Genomic DNA, 22,629 nt, shown 5'->3' on the forward strand with positions numbered 1-22,629 from the left:
CCAATTCTTGAATGAAAAACAATGTATCTTACCCCAGCCTATTAAGATAAAACCCCACAGGTACTTGGTTTCCGAAAAGAAGGCCACAAATATTAAGCTGTGCAGATAGAGACCTTCGACCAGGATCCAATAGTAATTTGTTGCCAAGAAGTAAATAAACATAACCACAGTAATCTTGCACCACACCTATTGATCAAAAACAAAAAAAATATCCAGCAGCTGTATTGGGGGAAATAATTAAATGTAACTTCATTGTCAAACTTCATTGTCAAAAAAACATTAAATAGATAGAACGAGGCATTAAAACTAAGAGCAGAGCTGCTCGTCATACTTTTCAACATTTTTTTATTGTTTCCTGAGACATACTTAAAATTTGTGACAATAAAGGAATTCAATAGGAAAAACAACCCCATTCAGTTACTGCCAAATATTTAAATGCTGCCTGTCTTATATTAACATTTTTTTTATATCAATGTTGCTTGTCTGAGATAGTTCACTGGGGTACAATGCAGTAATAATGAGCAATTAAGTTGTGTTGTACCAACTTCCATTTATCCCAGATAGCCAAAAAAGTGAGAAATACGGCTCAAAATATTTGGAAGGCAAATATTTGTCTGTCTGTCTGTCTGTCTATCTGTCCCTACCCTCCCTCCCTCCCTCCCTCTCTCTCTCCCTCTCTATCTATCTATTTATCTATCTATCTATCTATCTATCATCTATCATCTATCATCTATCATCTATCATCTATCATCTATCATCTATCATCTATCATCTATCATCTATCATCTATCATCTATCATCTATCATCTATCATCTATCATCTATCATCTATCATCTATCATCTATCTATCTATCTATCTATCTATCTTTCTATCTATCTATCTATCTATCTATCTATCTTTCTATCTATCTATCTATCTATCTATCTATCCATCTATCCATCTATCTATCTATCTGATTCAGAGATCTTTCCTTAAAAAACAAATATCTATTGAGAAGTTGAAGTTCACAAACAAGCAGACAAAGCTCGTTCATCAATAATGATCTGGGGGGGAAATGTGGCGTGACCCGTCAAATACGCGCCCGACAAAACCGCGCCAACAAAGCCGCGGCGAGAAAAGAGCGAAGTCTAAATCGCGCCCACAGAAGCGCGCCGATAAATGCGCGCCGACGAAAGTGCGCTATCAACAAACCACGCAAAAACAAGGTAATAACCCTAAGGGTTAGGTTTAGGGTTAGGGTTAGGGTTATTACCTTGTTTTCATGTGGTTTGTTGATAGCACGCTTTCGTCGGCGCGCATTTATCGGCGTGCTTCTGTGGGCCCGATTTAGACTTCACTCTTTTCTCGCCGCAGTCAAGCGCGCATTTGTCAGTGAATCAAATGTGGCCAATGTGAAGTAGCTTTCTATATAGTCCAACACAAGCACGGAACTCCTTAATGTTTTATAAAATGATAGCCCAATCAAGCAAATCTGACCTCCTAGACCTCATAAGAGCCGAGGTGGCTCAGTGGTTAAATGCAGCACTGCAGGCTACTTCAGCTGACTGCACTTCAGCAGTTCGGCTGTTCAAATCTCACCGGCTCAGGGTTGACTCAGCCTTCCATCCTTCCGAGGTGGGTGAAATGAGGACCCAGACTGTGGGGGCGATATGCTGACTCTGTAAACCGCTTAGAGAGGGCTGAAAGCCCTATGAAGCGGTATATAAGTCTAACTGCTATTGCTAACTGCTATTGCTATTGCTATTGCTATTGCTATTGTTATCTGCAGTTCAGCAGTTCTAATCTCACCGGCTCAAGGTTGACTCAGCCTTCCATCCTTCCGAGGTGGGTAAAATGAGGACCCGGATTGTTGTTGGGGGCGATATGCTGACTCTGTAAACCGCTTAGAGAGGGCTGAAAGCCCTATGAAGCGGTATATAAGTCTAACTAACTAACTAGTCTTGCTTCTGAACAGTGTAAATTCAAACAACTATCCGGTATTGTATATATCCATTTCATGAAATTGGTCTTCTTCTACTCTCTTGCCAAAAAGTGTTGCCAACAGAAATACCAGTATAAGATTTTGTGTAAGATGGACAGATTAGCTACATGCAAAGAAAGGGTTTTTGCTATTGTTCCAAAGGTGGGCCCAAGACTTTATAGCAATAGCAATAGACTTATATACCGCTTCATAGGGCTTTCAGCCCTCTCTAAGCGGTTTACAGAGAGTCAGCATATATTGCCCCCAACAACAATCCGGGTCCTCATTTTACCCACCTCGGAAGGATGGAAGGCTGAGTCAACCCTGAGCCGGTGAGATTTGAACCGCTGAACTGCTGATCTAGCAGTAGCCTGCAGTGCTGCATTTAACCACTGCGCCACCTTGGCTCTTACCATCTTACCTTGACTCTTACCATTCCCTCAGATGCTCCAGCAGGTAAGCCGGAGTTAAAAAATACTATAGGCCAAATGGCATTTCTAATCTATGTAATATGTAATCAAGAAAAGATTATCTTCTACTTTCACCCATCCTGGTTAATTATACGCCCATCCCTGTTGTTTTTTTTCAATTGGGAAGCAATCTAAATTAACACATATTCTCAGATATTGCCATTAAAGTTTATTATTCCAAATTACTTTAAACAAAAGGCAGTATTTACACAGAAATATTCAGCACATGGATGGAAACCAATGGCTACTGGTTTTGGGTCTGCTGAAATGCATCACTTAAAGGACCAGAAATGAGTTTTGGGACTGAAATGGTCAAGGAACAGACATTGAGTCTGAAATTAATAGTTTTTATGGCTGGGGAAACTCTGGAGAGGAAGCAATACTTACATACTGAGATCTGTCCATTACTGGAGTCTGATTAATATTTTGTAGGTCACTTTTGAGTAGGGAGTCAAAATCTTTGTCTCCAAAATGAGGATGAACAACTTTATCTTTAATAAAAATGCTGGTAGCTCTGAGCATGAAAGAGACAAACAGATGCAGATGTATACAATTCCGGGTGCAGTGGAGCCTCCTAGTTGGGGGGAAAAAAACTTTTTAAGGGGTCACAGAAGGATCATATTGTTTAGTGTCGATTTCCATGTAAAAAGTGAAACTAAAATTCTCCCTTATTTTTGGTCTCTGGCATCAAAGGTGCACTCTTTCTGAACACAGTAGTTCCTTTTTGAAATCTTAATAAATAGCTATGAGACATTATTTAATTTTCCTCTTGAATTTGGATTTTTTTTTAAAAAGAGCCAGCTCAATAAGTATCAAAACTCTTGTGTGTGTGAAGTGGCTGTATTAATCTTAACAAAAAAAAAGACAAAATGACAATTTTGAACAAATAAGGATATGTGCATAATACAATTCAATGAACCTGCTTTTAAAAACAGAAACTATTTTCGCCCTTTGAGACAAAAACGTTTTCTACATTCTAATCAAAAATACCTGTTACCACAAAAACATTTTCTCCATGAATTATTTCGTGGATTATCTATTTCACATTGCTTTCCAGAAACGATTCAGCTGTAAAATGATGTTCTTTGCACATGTAAATTTAAGGAGGAAGGATTGAGCGTGAGCTCTGTCGTGATGCCTTTTCAGAGAGCATAGCGTCTCCAAAAAACCCGAAAAAAACTCTACTCTGCTGAATAATCCATAATGCTCCAGTTTATACCTATTTTGCTTTGGCTCAACTCAGCGATGTTGGTAAATAGTGGCTTGGAATTCAGAATGATATGTGATCCCGTGTATCATGATTTATTGAACAACCTACCATTGAGACACTAAATGTTTAATGTATTGGGTGAATCTAGATTGTTTGTGATTGCAGAAGTTTGGTGCTAAGCAGGGTTTGGGAGGCTGAGATTTCAGCCACAGAAGGAGCAGAGAATAAGTTTAATCCTTTTTTTACTTCTTTTTTTCAAAATCCTAGGATTTCATCTTAGCAATAGCAATAGCAGTTAGACTTATATACCGCTTCATAGGGCTTTCACCCTCTCTAAGCAGTTTACAGAGTCAGCATATCGCCCCCAACAACAATCCGGGTCCTCATTTCACCCACCTCGGAAGGATGGAAGGCTGAGTCAACCTTGAGCCGGTGAGATTTGAACCGCCGAACTGCAGATAACAGTCAGCTGAAGTGGCCTGCAGCACTGCACTCTACCCACTGCGCCACCTCGGCTCTCATCTTCATAGGAGCCAAGGTGGTGCAGTGGTTAGACTGCAGGCTACTTCAGCTAACTGCAAGTTGCAGTTCGGCAGTTAAAAATCTCACCAGCTCACTCAGATTTCCGTCCTTCCAAGGTGGGTAAAATGAGGACCCAGGTTGTTGGGGGCAATATGATGACTCTGTAAACCGCTTAGAGAGGGCTGTAAAAGCACTGTGAAGCGGTATATACTCTAAGTCTAAGTGCTATTGCTTTCGCTATAAACACTGATTCATTTCTTTTTCTGGTTCTTTTTTTACTGTTCCAAATTGTAACTTACCATGCACATATGTGCGTGTGTGTAAGAGAGAGAAATGCATTTCCATCGAAGATATTTTGTTGGATACGGGTTTTAATTCTAAGCCATGAAACTCAATTTTAGTATCCTGTCTCATTTATCACTGTCAGCGGAAGACTATGAATTGCAGATGAATTGGGGGGGGGCGATTTAAATGAATTACTTCATTTAAAGAGATAATTATGAATCAGTGGCCTGCAAGCCAAAATCATCTCAGGAAGCCTCCCTGTGCACCCCACTCAAGGCATCTCATCCCCACTGTTTATGGCCCTTCCTCTGACTTATCTATCTCCCCGTTGGGCTTTAGACCATGATAAGCTTGAGATGATGCCCAGCTCACAATTTCTACTTTTTAATATTCCTTTCTGTTCTACTCAAATTGTACAGCTAACATTAGATTTTCTGAGTACTCTGATCTGGATGAAACACTACTATATAATTTCTTTATAAATATAAAGATATTATTTTTATAAATAAAAATAAAATAAATACCTCTTTGCTCCTTCCATTTCCACCACCACCCCACCTCCCTCTGTTATCTAATTAGGTCCCCACTCAATACCACCTCTGCTTGCTTAAGCTTTGGTTTCTTTCTCTCTAAAATGCGATATTTTGATAAAATGAAAGGAAGAAAGAGACCAGATTTGCATCATATGAAGCCATAGATTGCCTTAAACAAGGTCTAAACCTAGTGGTCTCCAACCTTGGCAACTTTAAGACCTGTGGACTTCAACTCCCAGAGTTCCTCAGCCAGCAAAGCAAAGCTGGCTGAGGAACTCTGGGAGTTGAAGTCCACAAGTCTTAAAGTTGCCAAGGTTGGAGACTACTGGTCTAAACTCTAAACCATCACCATCAAATATTATGTTCATAAATCATGACTTAGAAGTACAAAGTCGGGTATCAAGGTAAAGCAAGCCACGTTTTGGTTCAACACGATGACTAAACCCAGCCAGATAGTGGTATAAGGATTAGGGTGAGATACATGTCTTTGTATTTGTGTGTTGTGAATGCACGCAACGTAGCCTTTGGCCTACCTCCGCTTGCCAAAAGTGATCAGTAAATATCTCACCTGAAGTAGCTAATGATGAAAATAGCCACAGTCAGAGAGGAGAAGGATATGGAGTATCCCACTGTGTACATGACAGAGAGACCTTCAAAGAATTTCCTCTGAAGAAACAACAACAGAACTTCTCAATATCAGGTTCACTCGGGTAGAGAATTGTTAGCTGTGACTTTAATCTTTAATTTGTTTCATCTTAAAAATCAATAATTTCTTGCATGTACTTTTTACGGAACGGAACTGAACCTGGGACGCACTCAACAGCTACAGCTGCCATGTTCAGAGCTAGTCTACTAATGGCGCATTGAAAGATGTCATATTCTAAAGAACCACATGAAGGCAAATTTCTCAGGAAATAGCATGTTAGACAACTAATTTCTATTTTGTTTTCCTGAGCATCAGATCTCTTCTGTAACAAAAGAGAACATGACCAAGGGACATGGAGAAGAAGATCTAACCAGTTAAATTCCGTGTGTCCCGTATTTATGGATAGCATCGTGTGTCATAAGAGATATATAGGTGCTCAATATATAGGTGGCGCAGTGGTTAAATGCAGCACTGCAGGCTACTTCAGCTGACTGCAGTTCTGCAGTTCGGCTGTTCAAATCTCACCGGCTCAGGGTTGACTCATTCACTCACTCACTCGACGCCTCTTCACCCAACGTGGGTATAGGCGACTTCCATGGAAAGGTATGGCGATCCATGGAAGCTGTTTCGGCTGGATATACCCAAGGGGACGCCAGTCCCAAGGGTCGACAGAGCCCGATTGGTGGGAACAGGGGGCACCACGTGAAGGCCGGGTTGTCGTTTGATAGTTGAGAGGCTATATTTGGCGCATCAACTATCCTTGCCCCCCCAGGGTTGACTCAGCCTTCCATCCTTCCAAGGTGGGTAAAATGAGGAGCCGGATTGTTGTTGGGGGCGATATGCTGACTCTGTAAACCGCTTAGAGAGGGCTGAAAGCCCTATGAAGCGGTATATAAGTCTAACTGCTATTGCTATGGCTATTTTGCAACGGCCCTTTTTGTTTCTCCCCTCCTTATATGGATTAAGAGCCCATACCTTTCGCAGACTGATTTCTGTTTGCAGGAAATGGAGGCACTCCGAATAATTAGACCATGTTCGGTTTAAACTGAGCACATAAGCCCATGTTCCATTTGAATCGCAATGTCGGAAGGCCATCCCTGTAAGAAAGAATTGATATTTCCATTAGTTTGATGCCGTTCTTCTCTCCCTGATACCACGTAAGGCCAATAATTCAAAAGGGAAAGGAGCATACCTTGGTGATTAAAATCATAGATATAAGAAGGACAAGGCACAGCTAAGGTTTTTCCTGCTGACCCCCTGGGCCAGCAGATGACACCATCCCATTCGGGAAAGCACTCCTCTCCTGCTGAAAAAGGAAAGAAAGCAGTTGTCTAGAGCAGTGTTTCTCAACGTTGGCAACTTGAAGATGTCCGGACTTCAACTCCCAGAATTCCCCAGCCAGCATTCGCTGGCTGGGGAATTCTGGGAGTTGAAGTCCGGACATCTTCAAGTTGCCAACGTTGAGAAACACTGGTCTAGAGACGCCAGGGAACCGCTTGAAGAATCTCATCTAAAAAGCACATTATTATTATTATTTTTAGAATATTTTCCCCAAATTAGCTGGGAAATGTTACTGATGAATAAGAGAATATACTTTCCTCTTCAGAAACTGAAGCTATGAACAAAGGAGAACAAAACACAGGCACTTTAGCTCATTTTGGTAAATAATTGCGATACTCACTTGACTGTGTGTATGTTTATTATAGAATAGCCATATTATCTGTTGTAGTAGCAGGCCATTGCAACTGAAAACTACAAGGAATGTAACACGCCATCTTGCTTATATTCCACATTTCTTATTTTCTATACTTTGCCAAGAATCATTTCATCAGTGCAACCATTCTGTGAAATAGGAGGGCTAAAGATTTCCCTCTACTTCAAAGTCAGCTCTACTGCTTATGAATGAACTGTTTTTTTTAGGTCCTAGAGCCACAATCCTGGACTACCTTAACTAGGAGTAATAATCCCACCAAATTCAATATAATAGCAGTTAGCAATAGCAGTTAGACTTATATACCGCTTCATAGGGCTTTCAGCCCTCTCTAAGCGGTTTACAGAGTCAGCATACTGCCCCCAACAACAATCTGGGTCCTCATTTCACCCACCTCGGAAGGATGGAAGGCTGAGTCAACCTTTGAGCCGGTGAGATTAGAACCGCTGAACTATAGCAATAGCAGTTAGACTTATATACCGCTTCATAGGGCTTTCAGCCCTCTCTAAGCGGTTTACAGAGTCAGCATATTGCCCCCACAGTCTGGGTCCTCATTTCACCCACCTCGGAAGGATGGAAGGCTGAGTCAACCTTGAGCCGGTGAGATTGGAACCGCTGAACTGCAGATAACAGTCAGCTGAAGTGGCCTGCAGTACTGCACCCTAACCACTGCGCCACCTCGGCTCTATGTATAAAGACAACTAAGTAAATCCTTCCTGCTTGAACTCTGCGTAATGTAATACCAACTCCTCTACTCAAGGGAGGCATTCAGTTAAGCTCAGATTTTAGGGGGAAAACCCCTCTCTTAAATCTCTGGGACTCAGTGCCAAATTGTTCAGAGAATACCATCTCTGAAAATAGATTAGAACCTTGTTCAGACCAAAGTCTCCAAAAAAAGGACTCTTTCTTCAGAAGGAAATAAAGATACACTTTCAGGGAAATTCTAACATCTTTGTAGTTTCCACACATTTTCCCTAAATCTGACAAGGAATTCAACAAGTCAGCAAGGGCAAGAAGCAACTACTTGTCTTTTTAAGAAGCAACTACTTTATTCGTTATTCCGCTACTCCCGCACCGTACGAAATGCAGCATTCCGACAAACACAGCTCTGCTTAATCTGGGTGTTGTTGCCGTTGTTCTTTAGCATTCCTCTCGCTTAGTTACAAGGTCCATGTATTTTATAGTGTGCTTGTTTAGTTCTCACAATGAGGCTTATCTATACACGATGAGAGGATGCAGAGAATCCAATCGGCTTGGTGAAATTGTTGATCTGGGCCGAGAGCAAGTAATTGGCCAAAGATATTCAGAGACTAAGAAATAACAGCCGGTAGTCTTCAGCTTACAACTGTAAGGGAGCATTCCATTTATGGCTTGTAAGTTGTGACAGTCTTAAAGTGGATCATTGTGTGACCAACTTGATTCTATGACCAATTTTTGTAGAAGCTGTTAAATAAATCACCGTGGTCATTAAGGGAACCTGTGGTCATTAAGCAAACTGCAGATGTTAAGCAAACCGCCTTGTTCAATGTGGGGCATTTTTTGCCGAAAACTGGAAGCAAGCACTGGCTTTCAGCGAAAACAACTGCAGGACACTGCTCTAGCTAAAATATTAGATGACAAGAGCCGAGGTGGCGCAGTGGTTAGGGTGCAGTACTGCAGGCCACTTCAGCTGACTGTTATCTGCAGTTCAGCGGTTCAAATCTCACCGGCTCAAGGTTGACTCAGCCTTCCATCCTTCCGAGGTGGGTGAAATGAGGACCCAGACTGTGGGGGCGATATGCTGACTCTGTAAACCGCTTAGAGAGGGCTGAAAGCCCTATGAAGCGGTATATAAGTCTAACTGCTATTGCTATTGCTATGTTAAGATTCCTGAGTTCATGTGACCATTCCATGAAGTGCACATTTCTGTTTCTATGCATGCCACTCATATGTCTCTAGGCAGTCTTGGATCTGAGCCACCCAGTGCCATCCTATTTAAGTAATTTTAGTGCAGCCAACACACCAGCTGCATTCAGATCTCTCAGATAATGTTTGAAGGGGAAAAGGGAGCATCAACATGACTGGTACACACAGCTGAAGATAAAACACAGCCAGAAAAATAAACACCAAAATATATTTTGCCTCCTCAGTTTCATTACTTCAGAGAAGAAAGGGGGTGGAGAGGGGAACTATATCTGGAAATTAAATGTGTGGGGAGTTCTTTTACTAAACGAAAATTTTGCTCTCTCGTGTTTCTAAATTGCATTATTCATTGCTATTGCAGTGATTTTTTTAAAAAATTCAGGATCAGATCTTTCACTGCCTGGCATCTATCTAAATTGATTTCTCTTTCTTGTTTATCTATCTTTCCTTGTGCTTTATTAAATCAGCAATTATAGTGAACATAGCTTTTTCGATTTTTTTCCCCGTTGTGTTTCTGTTGAGACTTGGATTCTCCTACCCCAGGAGGGAGGTAAATATTTAGAGCTCATGTTGTCATCATGTGACATATTGTGACTTCCCCCCCCTTTTGCTTAAATGGGGGTGGGGTGTCCAGTATGTGATGCATCCGGACTGCAGAACACAAGTTTGACACCCCTGATTTAGAGCGAAGTTGAAAGAGGAAGATATCCATTTAGATCTCTTCTTCCCTCTTTTTCTTTCGGCGATGTATTTTTGCATCGAAGTAGCCCGTCATTCCTTCTAATTTCTGTTTGAAGCTCTGATTCTGCTGTGGTCCCTTCTTTGATTCACTTATAATCAGGTTTTCTGATTTTCAGCTGAGTCCTTAAAGTAGCCTTACTTTTTCTAACCTGAAAAATTCATGAGCAGCAGAAAGGTGTTTGCACCAGGTCCAAGTCTCTTCTGAATGATTCTTGTTTTAAATGTGTTTTTATTTTTCCATTTCATTTTCGTACAGTCACATATATACTGTGCATAACCGGGGCCATATAACATTAAACAATAAACACAGCCATTCCTCTTGTCGGCAATACCCCCCAAAATAGAAACCCAATGTACCTCTTCAACCCTCCATACACCCTTTCTTTCGCCCCCCTCCAACTTTCCGTCTTCCCACCATCATTCCCCTCTACCCTACTTCCCCTCCCCCTCTACCACACCTCTCTCCCGATGCACTCCCTCCCTTCCTTCTCCCCCTCCCTCCAGTCCTCTCTCCCACCCTCTCTACCCCTCTTTCTTCTATCCCTCTACTCCTCCCTTCAGTGTATTTCTACTATCTATTAATATATTCAGCTTGTCCTATTTTTACAGTGAGATTAAAGAGCAACAGTATACAAGTGCAATCGCGTTACTATAAAATCTAACACATACTATATATCCCCCCTCCCCCCCTCCCCCCTAACACACCACTTCCCTTCCCCCCCCCCCGACTTCCCAGAGCCCGTAAACAGTATAGATTAACTCTTCTGAATCATTCTTGAACTGTGCAGGGTTCAGTAGCTCATTCCAGACTAAAACTTGACATCAGTGCTGTAGGCAGCCAGAAGAATATTGTGGATGGGGCAAAGAGATTTGCTGCTGTCAGCAAACTTTAAACAATCTTTGTACCTGAATTTTAGGTTTAGGTTTTAGGTTTAGGTTTATTAGATTTATATGCCGCTCTTCTCCCAAGGACTCAGGGCGGTGTACAACATTAAAAGAAACATATAATACAAAAGTTAAGAAGAAATTAAACAGGATATCCCAAACCCAATTAAAATTGACAATGACACATTTTTTTAAAAGAATTCAAATTAAAATTAACAGTAATCAATAATTTGTTTTGTTCAGGCCAGGCTGGCTTGCTGGAAAGACCAACTTTTTAGGGCGCGTCGGAAGGACCGGAGGTCGGGGATTATACGAAGCTCCAGGGGCAGCTCATTCCAGAGGGCAGGCGCTCCCCACAGAGAAGGCTCTCCCCCCTGGGGGTTGCTAGCCGACACTGTGTGGCCGACGGCACCCTGAGGAGGCCAAATCTGTGGGATCGCACTGGACGGTGAGAGGCTACCGGTGGCAGTAGGTGGTCTCGCAGGTACCCTGGGCCTAAGCCAAGGAGCGCTTTAAAGGTCATAATTAGTACCTTGAATCGCACCCGGAAGACAACCGGCAACCAGTGCAGGCCACCTAAAAGGGGCGCAACATGGGAGCACCTGGGTGCCCCCATGACAACCCACGCAGCCGCATTCTGGACCAGTTGAAGCTTCCGGGTGCTCTTCAAGGGCAGCCCCATGTAGAGAGCGTTACAGTAGTCCAGGCGAGAAAGGACGAGGGCATGAGTGACTGTGCACAGAGCATCCCGATCCAGAAAGGGGCGCAACTGACGTACCAGGCGAACCTGGTAAAAGGCCCCCTTTTAGACAAGAGGGTAATGAAAACATCCATGTTTTCAGCACAGAAGCCTTTAAGGGTATGTTTCCTTGCATTCCATCCATGCCTACATTTTAAAATAATTTTTAAAATCCTGGTCAGAATATGAAGAGAATTAAATGACTAAAATACCCTTACCTCTTTCTTCTTCTTGTACCTGAGCTGTGAGATTTTGTTCACATTGAACTTTGGCCTCCAGAAGGAGATAAATCTGATCCTCCATTGTAACAGTATTATCCAATTCTTCCTAATAAAGAAAAAACAGTGTGGAAATCAAGCGAGCGATGAATAGAATTCTTTGTGTAGAGGGATAGAAATAAGAAGAAAGAAGCTTTTAATGGTTGTACACACAGCTTAGCTTTTCTTTATATGTTGCTTCAAATTTGAAGGGCATCTTTCAGATTCTTAAAAAAGGGATGAAAATTCACATATAATTTTTTAAAAAAGCTGTTAAAACAAACATTTATAAGCCAGAAATGAACAGAGAACTCCCATGGTCTTTTTAAAGAGATAGGATCTGTTGAGTTGCAGCCTCAAGTGTGCCTACTACTGCTACTAGAACCACTTTGGCCTTTAGTTTCCACATCCTCTCCCCTACTTCCCTCCAGCCCTGGTACTTCTACAGCTTCTCATATTTCTTTTTTCCTGAGGTTGCTGTTTTAGTCTTTATAAAACCCTTTCCAGGGACTGATAGCGAGTTCTTGTCTTGCCATGGCATTTCCTCTCCTTGATCTTGCTCCTATGTCTACTGCTGCCTCGGTCGCACGTGCATGTGTGTGTGTGTGTGTGTGTTTCCAGTAGCCTTTAGCATGATATTCTAGCTATTCAAAAATGAGAAAATGTAAAATATAACAGTCTGGATCTAATAGCAACATCAGAGTCAAGTTTCCCTTAAAATTCTCCCTCTGGAATGGTGCAGAGGTGGGTTCCTACCAGTTCGCACCTATTCGGTAGAACCGGTTCGTCAAATCTACCGAACCGGTTAGAAGAGGTTCCACCAGTGGACCCGGAAAGCAGGCCACACCTACAGAAGAGGCTCCACAATTTTTTGAAACCCACCACTGGTCCTTGGATATGATTATTCTACACTATCATGCTCCTATTTAGAAAACTCAGGGCCTCTGTGAAAGGTAAGGATGATTACTGCGTTTGTGGTGCAATCAGAACATTGCGTGTGTTGAAGTTGTTTTAACGCAAACCAAAGATGCCTCTTAAAAAACAAGTTTACCATCCTATTCTTATGCATGCCAGTGCTGTGTGTGGGGTCATTTAAGGTGGTTCTGACAAGTGTCGTCAGCATCTTCATATCCGGTCACATGGGCAGCAAGCCACTCCCATCTGGTCACTTGGGCGGCAAGCCACTCCCACAAAGGAGGCCACACCCACAGAGTAGGTTCGAACAATTTTTGAAACCCACCACTGGAATGGTGAGATCTCAGAATGGAATTTGTTGTATGTATTTATTTATAACTTTAATCTCTACTTGAAACTGAACTTGAGGGTAAACTCTCAGATTAACTTTAAAGCTAGAAAAAGGGGAAAAAATGAATTTTAAAGCGATACATGCAGTGACACTTCCTGGAACGCAATGAATTAATTATTAGATTGTTATGCTCAGTGTGCATCTCTCCTGGTGATTTCCTCTCTGTTTTTCCATGCACCCAGTTCTTTAATTGTCATGAACTCATGCAGAATGATCAAAGATGAGTTCATATCAGTTCACAGTAATCATTTAAATCAAGTAGCAAAAGAAAAAGCCTACTTGTGTGTCTCTTCTCTTGTGTTAAATAACTCAGCTAAGCCATTAGGCCCATTCAACACAAGCAGCATTATTACAATACTAACCGAAGAAAAGAGGTTGATTGGAATCAGATTTCCTGCGGCAAGGTTTAGCAGTGAGACCCACTCCGAATGACTTGTCTGGTCTTCCTCTCACCCATCTCCAAGTGCTTGTTGAAAAGTTCAGTTAGCACTACAAATCCCCCCCCCCCTTTAAGCCAAGAAAATTCTCTTTGACCTTGTGCTGGCAAAATCAAGCAGTCATGAAAACTCCTGCTATCTACCCATCTTAAATATCTGCAGTTTTCAAAAGGAAACAATCCGGCACTGATTCGTCTTTCTAGAGATTCCTACAGTTTTAGGTTCTGATTTTAGGACCTGCATTCAGCTCAGATTTTTTTGTTGTACATACAGAGCTCAACCACAGCAAGAGTGGGGGGTATCTGCTAATTAAACGTTAGTACTTTTTCACAATAGGTAACATTCTCGCCACGAGCCGAGGTGGCGCAGTGGTTAGAGTGCAGTACTGCAGGCCACTTCAGCTGACTGCTAACTGCAGTTCGGCAGTTCAAATCTCACCGGCTCAAAGGTTGACTCAGCCTTCCATCCTTCCGAGGTGGGTGAAATGAGGACCCGGATTGTTGTTGGGGGCGATATGCTGACTCTGTAAACCGCTTAGAGAGGGCTGAAAGCCCTATGAAGCGGTATATAAGTCTAACTGCTATTGCTATTCTGAATATAGCAGGCATATTATCCAAGGCCACCCTATCGGGAAATGTCCAAGTCAGAAACAGTTTCTCAATTACCAAAGGAAAAATGGCAATCTTTGTTATTCCTCATGCATGTGAATCTCCCAGTTCAAATCTCTTCTTAGTTCTCCCACTTCACTAAGGGATTTATTTTTCGTTAGTTTTGCCCACAAAGACATCTTTCTCGCCATCAACTTTGAACACACATTTTCTCCTGCCAGGCTGGGCTTTTGTGGAGGAGAAAGCAGCATGAACAATTAGCTCTGGCAGAACCCCCCAGCCCCGATTCCATGGGGCTGGGCTGGGCTCCCTTGGGTCTTTTTTCTTTTTAATTTTTTTTTAATTTTATTTTATACACATAAGCACATCAACAGAACACATAAACACATTAACAAAAATAACCACATAACTTAAAAACAACATAGGACCAATAAGTTCCATCGTATATCATACCGCAGTTCCGAATCGGTTTCTTTGCAGTTAGTGTTTTCCCTCCTATACATTTCTATCTTGCGTTCATAATCTCCTTGTTCGTTATCCATTTTTATGTACATTTCTTTATTTATTTATACTTAGCTACTTATGATCAAGTATTGTTTACCCATATTGTGCTTTATATTTTTACTGTCATCTATTCCCTTACATGCAGTTATAGGTATACATTCACATAGTTATTCTTTTTCTTTGCCATTCTTATATTATTATTATTCCATTTAAAAGGTTATAAGGTATAATTTGGAATGTATTATTTACCATCCTTCACACCTGGTATGATACCACCTTATTTTCTCTTTCTTTTCTTTTCTCCCTCCCTTCCTTCTCCACTTCCTTCCTTCCTCCTCTCCTTCCCCTTCTTCCTTCCCTTACCTCTCCCCTACTCCTATCCTCTTTCTTCTCCTTCCTACCCACCTCTCCTTCTCTTTCTCTCCCTTCCACCCACCTCTCCTTACCTCTTTCTTCTTCCCCTACCTCTCCTCCTTTTCTCTTTCTTTTCTTTTCTCCCTCCCTTCCTTCTCCACTTCCTTCCTTCCTCCTCTGCTTCCCCTTCTTCCTTCCCTTACTTCTCCCCTACTCCTACCCTCTATCTTCTCCTTCCTACCCTCTCTCCTTCTCTTTTTCTCTCTTCCTCCCTCCTCTCCTTCTCTTTCTCTCCCTCCCACCCACCTCTCCTTACCTCTTTCTTCTTCCCCTACCTCTCCTCCAGATCTCACCTTATTTTCTCTTTCTTTTCTCCCTCCCTTCCTTCTCTACTTCCTTCCTTCCTCCTCTCCTTCCCCTTCTTCCTTCCCTTACTTCTCTCCTACTTCTACCCTCATTCTTCTCCTTCCTACCCTCTCTCCTTCTCTTTTTCTCTCTTCCTCCCCCCTCTCCTTCCTTGAGTCTTTTATGTGGCTTTAAAATTGGGAGGAATCAAACTGGAGGATGCTCCCCCCCCCCTCTCATTAGCTGTTTGGTAGCTATAAGTGATAGAAAAATTGCAAACTTTAGAAAGAGCAAGACCAAGACCAATAAATACAAAATTCCAATAGAGAAAAAAAATGTGAGAAAATGAAGTTTTTCACTGACCAGCCAAAACAGGGAAGGGATTCCAAAGGAAAACTATTTTCCTATTCCAGAGGTCTTTTGGCCTCATAAACCAGCTGGGTCTTTTTCTTTCCTATTACCCATGTTTCATCTTTCCCTCTCCCCCTCTTCCTTCTCTTCTTCAATGATTTCTAGCTAATTCAGAGCTAAGGATGTCCACCCTTTGGAAATGTTCTGAGATCTTGCAGAATCACAGCTCTTCCCTGCTATTCAGGAAAACAGGGCTGCTTTTGTTTCACTAGTTCCTACCAGACTAAAAAAAAAAATTCTGAAGACAGGAAAAAGAAAGATTTCAGAGTGGATATGTGATAAATGGAAGGTGGAGAAAAGTGGGGGAAAGCTGATAAATCATAACAACGATGAAACCGAGCAAAAAGAGAATATGGTGATATATGGTTCAGATTTCTCTTCTCTCTGCCCGCAAAGTCAATCTTTCAGGTTCTAGCAGATGAATTCATTCCCAGCCATTTGTCTCTGTTATGTAGTATATAAAACAGTAACAATACAATTCCTAATATTTTACTACTTTGTCCAGTTCTACTCCCTAATAAGTATAACCAGCACTGTTGCTCAAGGATTTCAGCCGTCATGACAAAAATGTATTCCATAACAGGTACTTCTGCTGACATTGCTAACATTTCCCAGTGTTGTATTTTTGGGGATTGCTTTTCTTTCTTTCTTTCTTTCTTTCTTTCTTTCTTTCTTTCTTTCTTTCTTTCTTTTATTATTTTAAACACATAAGCACATCAACAGAAACAAACACATAACTTAAAAACAACATAGGAACAATAAGTTCCATCGTATATCATACAGCAGTTCCGAATAGGTTTCTTTGCAGTTAGTATTTTCCCTTCTATACATTTCTATCTTGCGTTCATAATCTCCTTGTTCGTTATCCATTTTTATGTACAATTCTTTATTTAATTATACTTAGCTACTTATGACCAAATATTATTTACCTATATTATGCTTTATATTTTTATTGTCATTTATTCTCTTACACAGATTATAGATATACATTCACATAATTATTCTTTTTCTTTGCCATTCTTATATTATTATTATTCCATTTGGAAGGTTATAAGGTATAGTTTAGAATGCTTTGTTTACCATCCTTCGCACCTGCTAAGACACCACCTCGTTTTCTCTTTCTTTTCCTTTCTCCCTCCCTTCCTTCTCTACTTCCTTCCTTCCTCCTCTCCATCCCCTTCTTCCTTCCCTTACCTCTCCCCTACTCCTACCCTCTTTCTTCTCCTTCCTACCTTCTCTCCTTCTCTTTCTTTCTCTTCCTCCCTCCTCTTCTTCTTTTTCTCTCCCCTCTACCCACCTTCCCTTACCTCATTCTTCTTCCCTTACCTCTCCTCCACATTTCTTCTCCTACTTTCTCTCCTTCTCTTCCTCTCTCTTCTACCCTCCACTCCTTTCCATTCCTTCGTCCCTCCATTCTCTACTTCCTTCCTCCTCTCCTTTCCTTCCTTCTTCCCTTCCTTTCTTTTTCTATTGTTATAGGGGTCTCTTTCAGATCCCAGTTCATGTTTTCTTGGGGATGGTATTTCCACAAACCCAAGTTTGTTTCATATCCTTTCCTTTTTTCTCTAGGCTTCTACAGTCTATTTTCCAGCTATCGTCCTGATTTGAATTCACAAATCTTGACCCCCTTGTTTTACTCATAATTATTATTTTTGAGTGTTATTCTATTTTTTTCATTTTATTCCTTTGCTTTGGGGGATTGCTTTTCATATTGCAGAAAATGTACCTACCATGTGTTCAATTCTTGTTTAGATTTTTTTTTTAAATTAAAATATGCATTTTACAAGTCGGCTGTTGCAACTAAATCCATGCAATTTACAGTATCTTCACAACTGCCGCATGAAATCAGTTAGCCGGAGTAAACAAAAGGGCTTCCTCACAAATGTGTGTAACTCCAGAAGAATGTATATGAGATTTTAAAGTAATTTCACTTTTCATTCAGTTTTTCCCCAACACGTCTTTCTGAAGCTTGTCTCAATCTGAGAAGATGGATGTCAGCCTCTGTTTCGCTACTTGCCTTCGGCTGCCATTGAAATGGAGTGGGGGGAGGCATGGTATTTGGGAAGGGAAGTTTTAATGATAGGAGGGATTGTGAAAAGGGAGTTTTGTTCTCACCATCTACTGGGCATGCTGGGAGATAGTGATGGGAGCTGCCAAGGCCAACTGTCCTGCATACCAATCTGATGATGCTCCTTGAAGATGGAACTAAGGGATTTGCAGATTGGACTATGGGATGAGGGTTACCTGGGGGAGGGGGTTAAAATCGGTTTCTTTGCAGTTAGTGTTTTCCCTTCTACACATTTCTATCTTGCGTTCGTAATCTCGTTACTCATTATCCATTTTTATATACATTTCTTTATTTATTTATACTTAGCTACTTATGATCAAGTATTCTACCACTGTAAAGTCAGTACATATACCTAGTAAAAATAGCTGAGGAGTAAACTTTATCCTTCTTTTAAAGATATTTTGCATAATCCACCATATTTTTATCCAAAATGCCTTAACCTTTTGGCAGGTCCACCATATATGAAAATATATAGCATCAAGAGAGCCACATCTCCAACATTTAGGCTGTAAGTTCGGATACATAGAAGCCAGCTTTTTAGGATCTAAGTGCTACTTATGATCAAGTATTATTTACCTATATTGTGCTTTATATTTTTACTGTCATCTATTCTCTTACATGCAGTTATAGGTATACATTGACATAGTTATTCTTTTTCTTTGCCATTCTTATTTTTTTATTATTATTATTATTATTATTATTATTATTATTATTATTATTCCATTTAAAAGGGTATAAGGTATAGTTTGGAACGCTTTGTTTACCATCCTTCACACCTGCTATGACACCACCTCGTTTTCTCTTTCTTTTCTTTTCTCCCTCCCTTCCTCCTCTCCATCCCCTTCTTCCTTCCCTTACCTCTCCCCTACTCCTACCCTCTTTCTTCTCCTTCCTACCCTCTCTCCTTCTCTTTCTCTCCCTCCCACCCACCTCTCCTTACCTCTTTCTTCTTCCCCTACCTCTCCTCCACATCTCACCTTATTTTCTCCCTCCCTTCCTTCTCTACTTCCTTCCTTCCTCCTCTCCTTCCCCTTCTTCCTTCCCTTACTTCTCTCCTACTTCTCCCCTCTTTCTTCTCCTTCCTACCCTCTCTCCTTCTCTTTTTCTCTCTTCCTCCCTCCTCTCCTTCTCTTTCTCTCCCTCCCACCCACCTCTCCTTCCATGGGTCTTTTATGTGGCTTTAAAATTGGGAGGAATCAAACTGGAGAATACTCCCCCCCCTCTCATTAGCTGTTTGGTAGCTATAAGTGATAGAAAAATTGCAAACTTTAGAAAGATCAAGACCAAGACCAACAAATACAAAATTCCAACAGAGAAAAAAAATGTGAGAAAATAGTTATTCTTTTTCACATCTTGATATCTATGATTTCGCGCGCTTTGGCCTCAGATCTTGCTTTGCTTCGCTGCTACCTTTTCATAACCAGTAAAAGTACTCTTAATTTTGCAAAATGGAGTTCAGTGGCTTCGTTCTTGGTTGCTGAGGGAGGCTGGCTTGACAATGATGTTATCACACTTAAGCGTCATCCCCCAATGTTTCGGACAAGCCTGTGTAACGTTCCACACGGAAACTGCATTTCAGGCTAAAGATCAGGCCGCCGATTTCAGATCCTCCCCATGGCTTTTGGCTATTCTACATGCGCTGCCTCTTCTGTGGTTGCTCGGACCCCCATTCTGCACACCGCTCTCTTTAAAGATGCTTCCATCGCTTCTATCCCTTGCAAACGGCGCCAAGAGGATCCATCAACCACAACCCAAAACAGCCTACGGTTAGAATGAAATGCAACAGAAGAGAGAGTCTTCCACTTCCAAAGAAGCAGAGCTACTCTTCGGGTGGAAAGAAAGAAACAGCTTTTGGCTGTGAGGAGCAGTGACAGGAGCAATTTTCAGCCCGACGGAAATGGGGATAAACCCCCATCAGACAAGATTAAGAAGGAGCTGAAGCTCCCGAGATCACAGTTCAACCGTTCTTGGACTTGGAGGAAAGTAAATTATAGGGAATCGATCTGAAACTGGGAGAATTCATGTGCCGTTAACCAACAGCATCGATTTTACCTGACCCAGATTCAAAAATTGTCCTTTATAAGGAGAGGAAACACAGGCACTTAACAATAGTGCGTTAGCCTCCTGGCTGTTAAGGCACGGAGGCTTCGGATCAGTGTTTCTCAAGCTTGGCGACTTGAAGTCCTGTGGACTTCAACTCCCAGAATCCCCCAGCCAGCTCTCGCTGGCTGGGGGATTCTGGGAGTTGAAATCCACAGGACTTCAAGTCTGCCAAGCTTGAGAAACACTGCTTCAGATAAATGGCTTCAATAAAACAATAAACAGGATCAATGGCTCAGCCTTAATTGTCTTAAAAATAAGTATTTCACAGGTAAGTGAAGCAGTTCAATCTAGAATATTTTTGATAATAGATCACTTTGTGATCTAGTGGTTCTACCCCCAGCTTAGAGACCAGGAGACTGGGAGTTCTAAACCTGGAGATGCTGCTTCACTTGCTGTTTTTTCCCCTTCCTTTGGGAGATAAAACAGGACCTGGGGGAACTGATTTGGGGGGGGGGGAGTTTAGCCAGATGTTTTCTTTCTCTGGGGAGCTGGGGGGGGGTAGGATGGGGGGGGCAATTGCTCCTCTCCAGGATTCACAGCCACAAGGGCTCCCTTTCCAAAGGAAGGACCCCCCCCCGCGATCGCCCCCATCCTGATCAGCGCCAGCCCCGCGCGACCCATTCCCCCACGGGCTGCGGGGGAGGGGGTCTTGGGGGGCTGCGGGGGGGGTCTTGGGGGGCTGCGGGGGGTCTTGGGGGGCTGCGGGGGTGTCTTGGGGGGCTGCGGGGGGTTTTGGGGGCTGCGGGGGGTCTTGGGGGGCTGCGGGGGGGTCTTGGGGGGCTGCGGGGGGTCTTGGGGGGCTGCGGGGGGTCTTCCCAGCAGCCCTCCCTCTCCACCCTCCCCTCCCCAGACCCTCTTCAGCCTTGGGGGCTCCTGGGGGGCTCCCTTACCTCTGCCAGAGCCAGGAAGCAGCCGCCCATTGCCAGGAATGCCAGGACGGCGGGCATCCTCGGTCTCTGCGCCGGGGAAAGTTGCCAAGGGCTCCGAGGGAAAGGAGCGGAATAGCAGGGAGGAACCCAGACGGGCTGAGCGGCGGGACAACGTCGCCTTCTCCTTACCACCCGAGGCGTCCAAAACTGGGCGGTGGAGCTGAACTAAACCGCGGTGAACTTCCCGGGCACCGGCGCTGCCCAGGAGAGGCGAGAAGCCAGGCGCGCCCGGAGAGCCGCGGACGGACCCTTCCTTCTCCCCTTCCCACTCAGGACCGAGGTCAGGCGGCTCCTGCCTCGCTTTCTGGGCTGGCCCGACCCGGACACTCCGCGTGGGACGCTCGGGGCCACTCCAGGCAGCGGCGGATCCTTCCCTTCCCTCGGAACGGGGTTCCCAGCCGCTCCCGATCCTCTGGGGCGCGGAGGACGGTCAGGTGCAGGGAGGATCCCTTTGCCAGCCTCACTTGGAGCTCCGGGAAGGCGAGACGGTGAGAAACCAGCTCCCTCCTTCCACCACCGCCCATCTAGTGCCAATCCCCCCCTTTCCCATCTTGCAAAATGGGATGGTGCGAAAATGAAAATAAATAAGGAGATCCGACACAAAAGGACTTGCAGAGCCATATATGCTGCATGAGAGTTGTGGGAAGTTATCACCCAGCTCTCTCCCAGAAAAAATGAAATATCCTAGGAAATATTGAAAAGGCAGACTGTTTCTCTGGATGTGAAAAGAAAGAAACATGCTTTAAAAGACAGAATAGTTGCCTGCCCATCCACACTTTGTCAATAGGCCATTGAGAAGGCCAGGCTAGCCCACTTTACATAATAAAGACTTCTCCACTGCAGCTGTAGGGGGGGGAAGGGATATTACTCAACTCTCCACATGGCATCCGAGAACTCATCTATAGATTCAAAACAGCCTAGAGAGTAGCCCCCTGCATGGCACCATGGGAGTCTGACAGCCAATCAGAATACTGATCAGAATCAAGAGTCCTGCAGGATTGGGCGGCCTATAAATTTAATAGCAATAGCAATAGCAGTTCAACTTATATACCGCTTCATAGGGCTTTCAGCCCTCTCTAAGCGGTTTACAGAGTCAGCATATCGCCCCACGCCCAGTCTGGGTCCTCATTTCACCCACCTTGGAAGGATGGAAGGCTGAGTCAACCCTGAGCCGGTGAGATTTGAACCGCTGAACTGCAACTAGCAGTCAGCTGAAGTGGCTGCAGTACTGCACTCTAACCACTGCGCCACCTTCGCTCTTTATATAATATATAATATTTTATTTATTAATAAATAAATAAATTTAATAAATAAATAAATTTAATAAATAAATAAATTTAATAAATAAATTTAATAAATAAATACATTTAATAAATTAATTTAATAAATAAATAAATTTAATAAATAAATAAATTTAATAAATAAATAAATTTAATAAATAAATAAATTTAATAAATAAATACATTTCTTACACAGGAACAGGAAACAGAGAGGTGGGACTAAACAGGTTATAAAAAGCCTAGCAAGCCCCTCCCTCAGCCCTTCTCTTCTTCTCCACCAACATTGAAGCGTGTGATCACGTTTTCTGTTCAGGGCTCAAGCCATGTGGTCCTGTCCACCATTAAAACCATCTTTCCAAGCAGCCTCCATGTCTCCAGTGTCTTTTCCCCCACTTGGAGCCAAACCCAGAAGGACATTTCT

General features: G+C 42.6%; 1 protein-coding gene across 1 annotated transcript in view; it reads right to left on the reverse strand.

The window, feature by feature from the left end:
• The window catches only part of PTH2R (parathyroid hormone 2 receptor), a 56,058-nt gene extending 34,883 nt beyond the window's left edge, over positions 1–21,175 (reverse strand). The window contains exons 1-7 of the mRNA XM_087706626.1: positions 20,890–21,175; positions 11,825–11,933; positions 6,821–6,934; positions 6,604–6,725; positions 5,551–5,648; positions 2,820–3,006; positions 33–186 (exon numbers count right to left, since the gene is read on the reverse strand). Coding sequence (XP_087562752.1) covers positions 33–186; positions 2,820–3,006; positions 5,551–5,648; positions 6,604–6,725; positions 6,821–6,934; positions 11,825–11,933; positions 20,890–20,946 — 841 coding nt within the window. The 5' untranslated portion in view covers positions 20,947–21,175. The remainder of the gene's footprint in view (positions 1–32; positions 187–2,819; positions 3,007–5,550; positions 5,649–6,603; positions 6,726–6,820; positions 6,935–11,824; positions 11,934–20,889) is intronic.
• Positions 21,176–22,629: the final 1,454 nt, after the last annotated feature.

This window comes from Thamnophis sirtalis, unplaced genomic scaffold (genome assembly GCF_051295495.1).
Source record: "Thamnophis sirtalis isolate CommonGarterSnake01/CBP01778 unplaced genomic scaffold, rThaSir2_p1.2 scaffold_1, whole genome shotgun sequence".
In the NCBI taxonomy this organism is placed as follows: domain Eukaryota; kingdom Metazoa; phylum Chordata; class Lepidosauria; order Squamata; family Natricidae; genus Thamnophis; species Thamnophis sirtalis.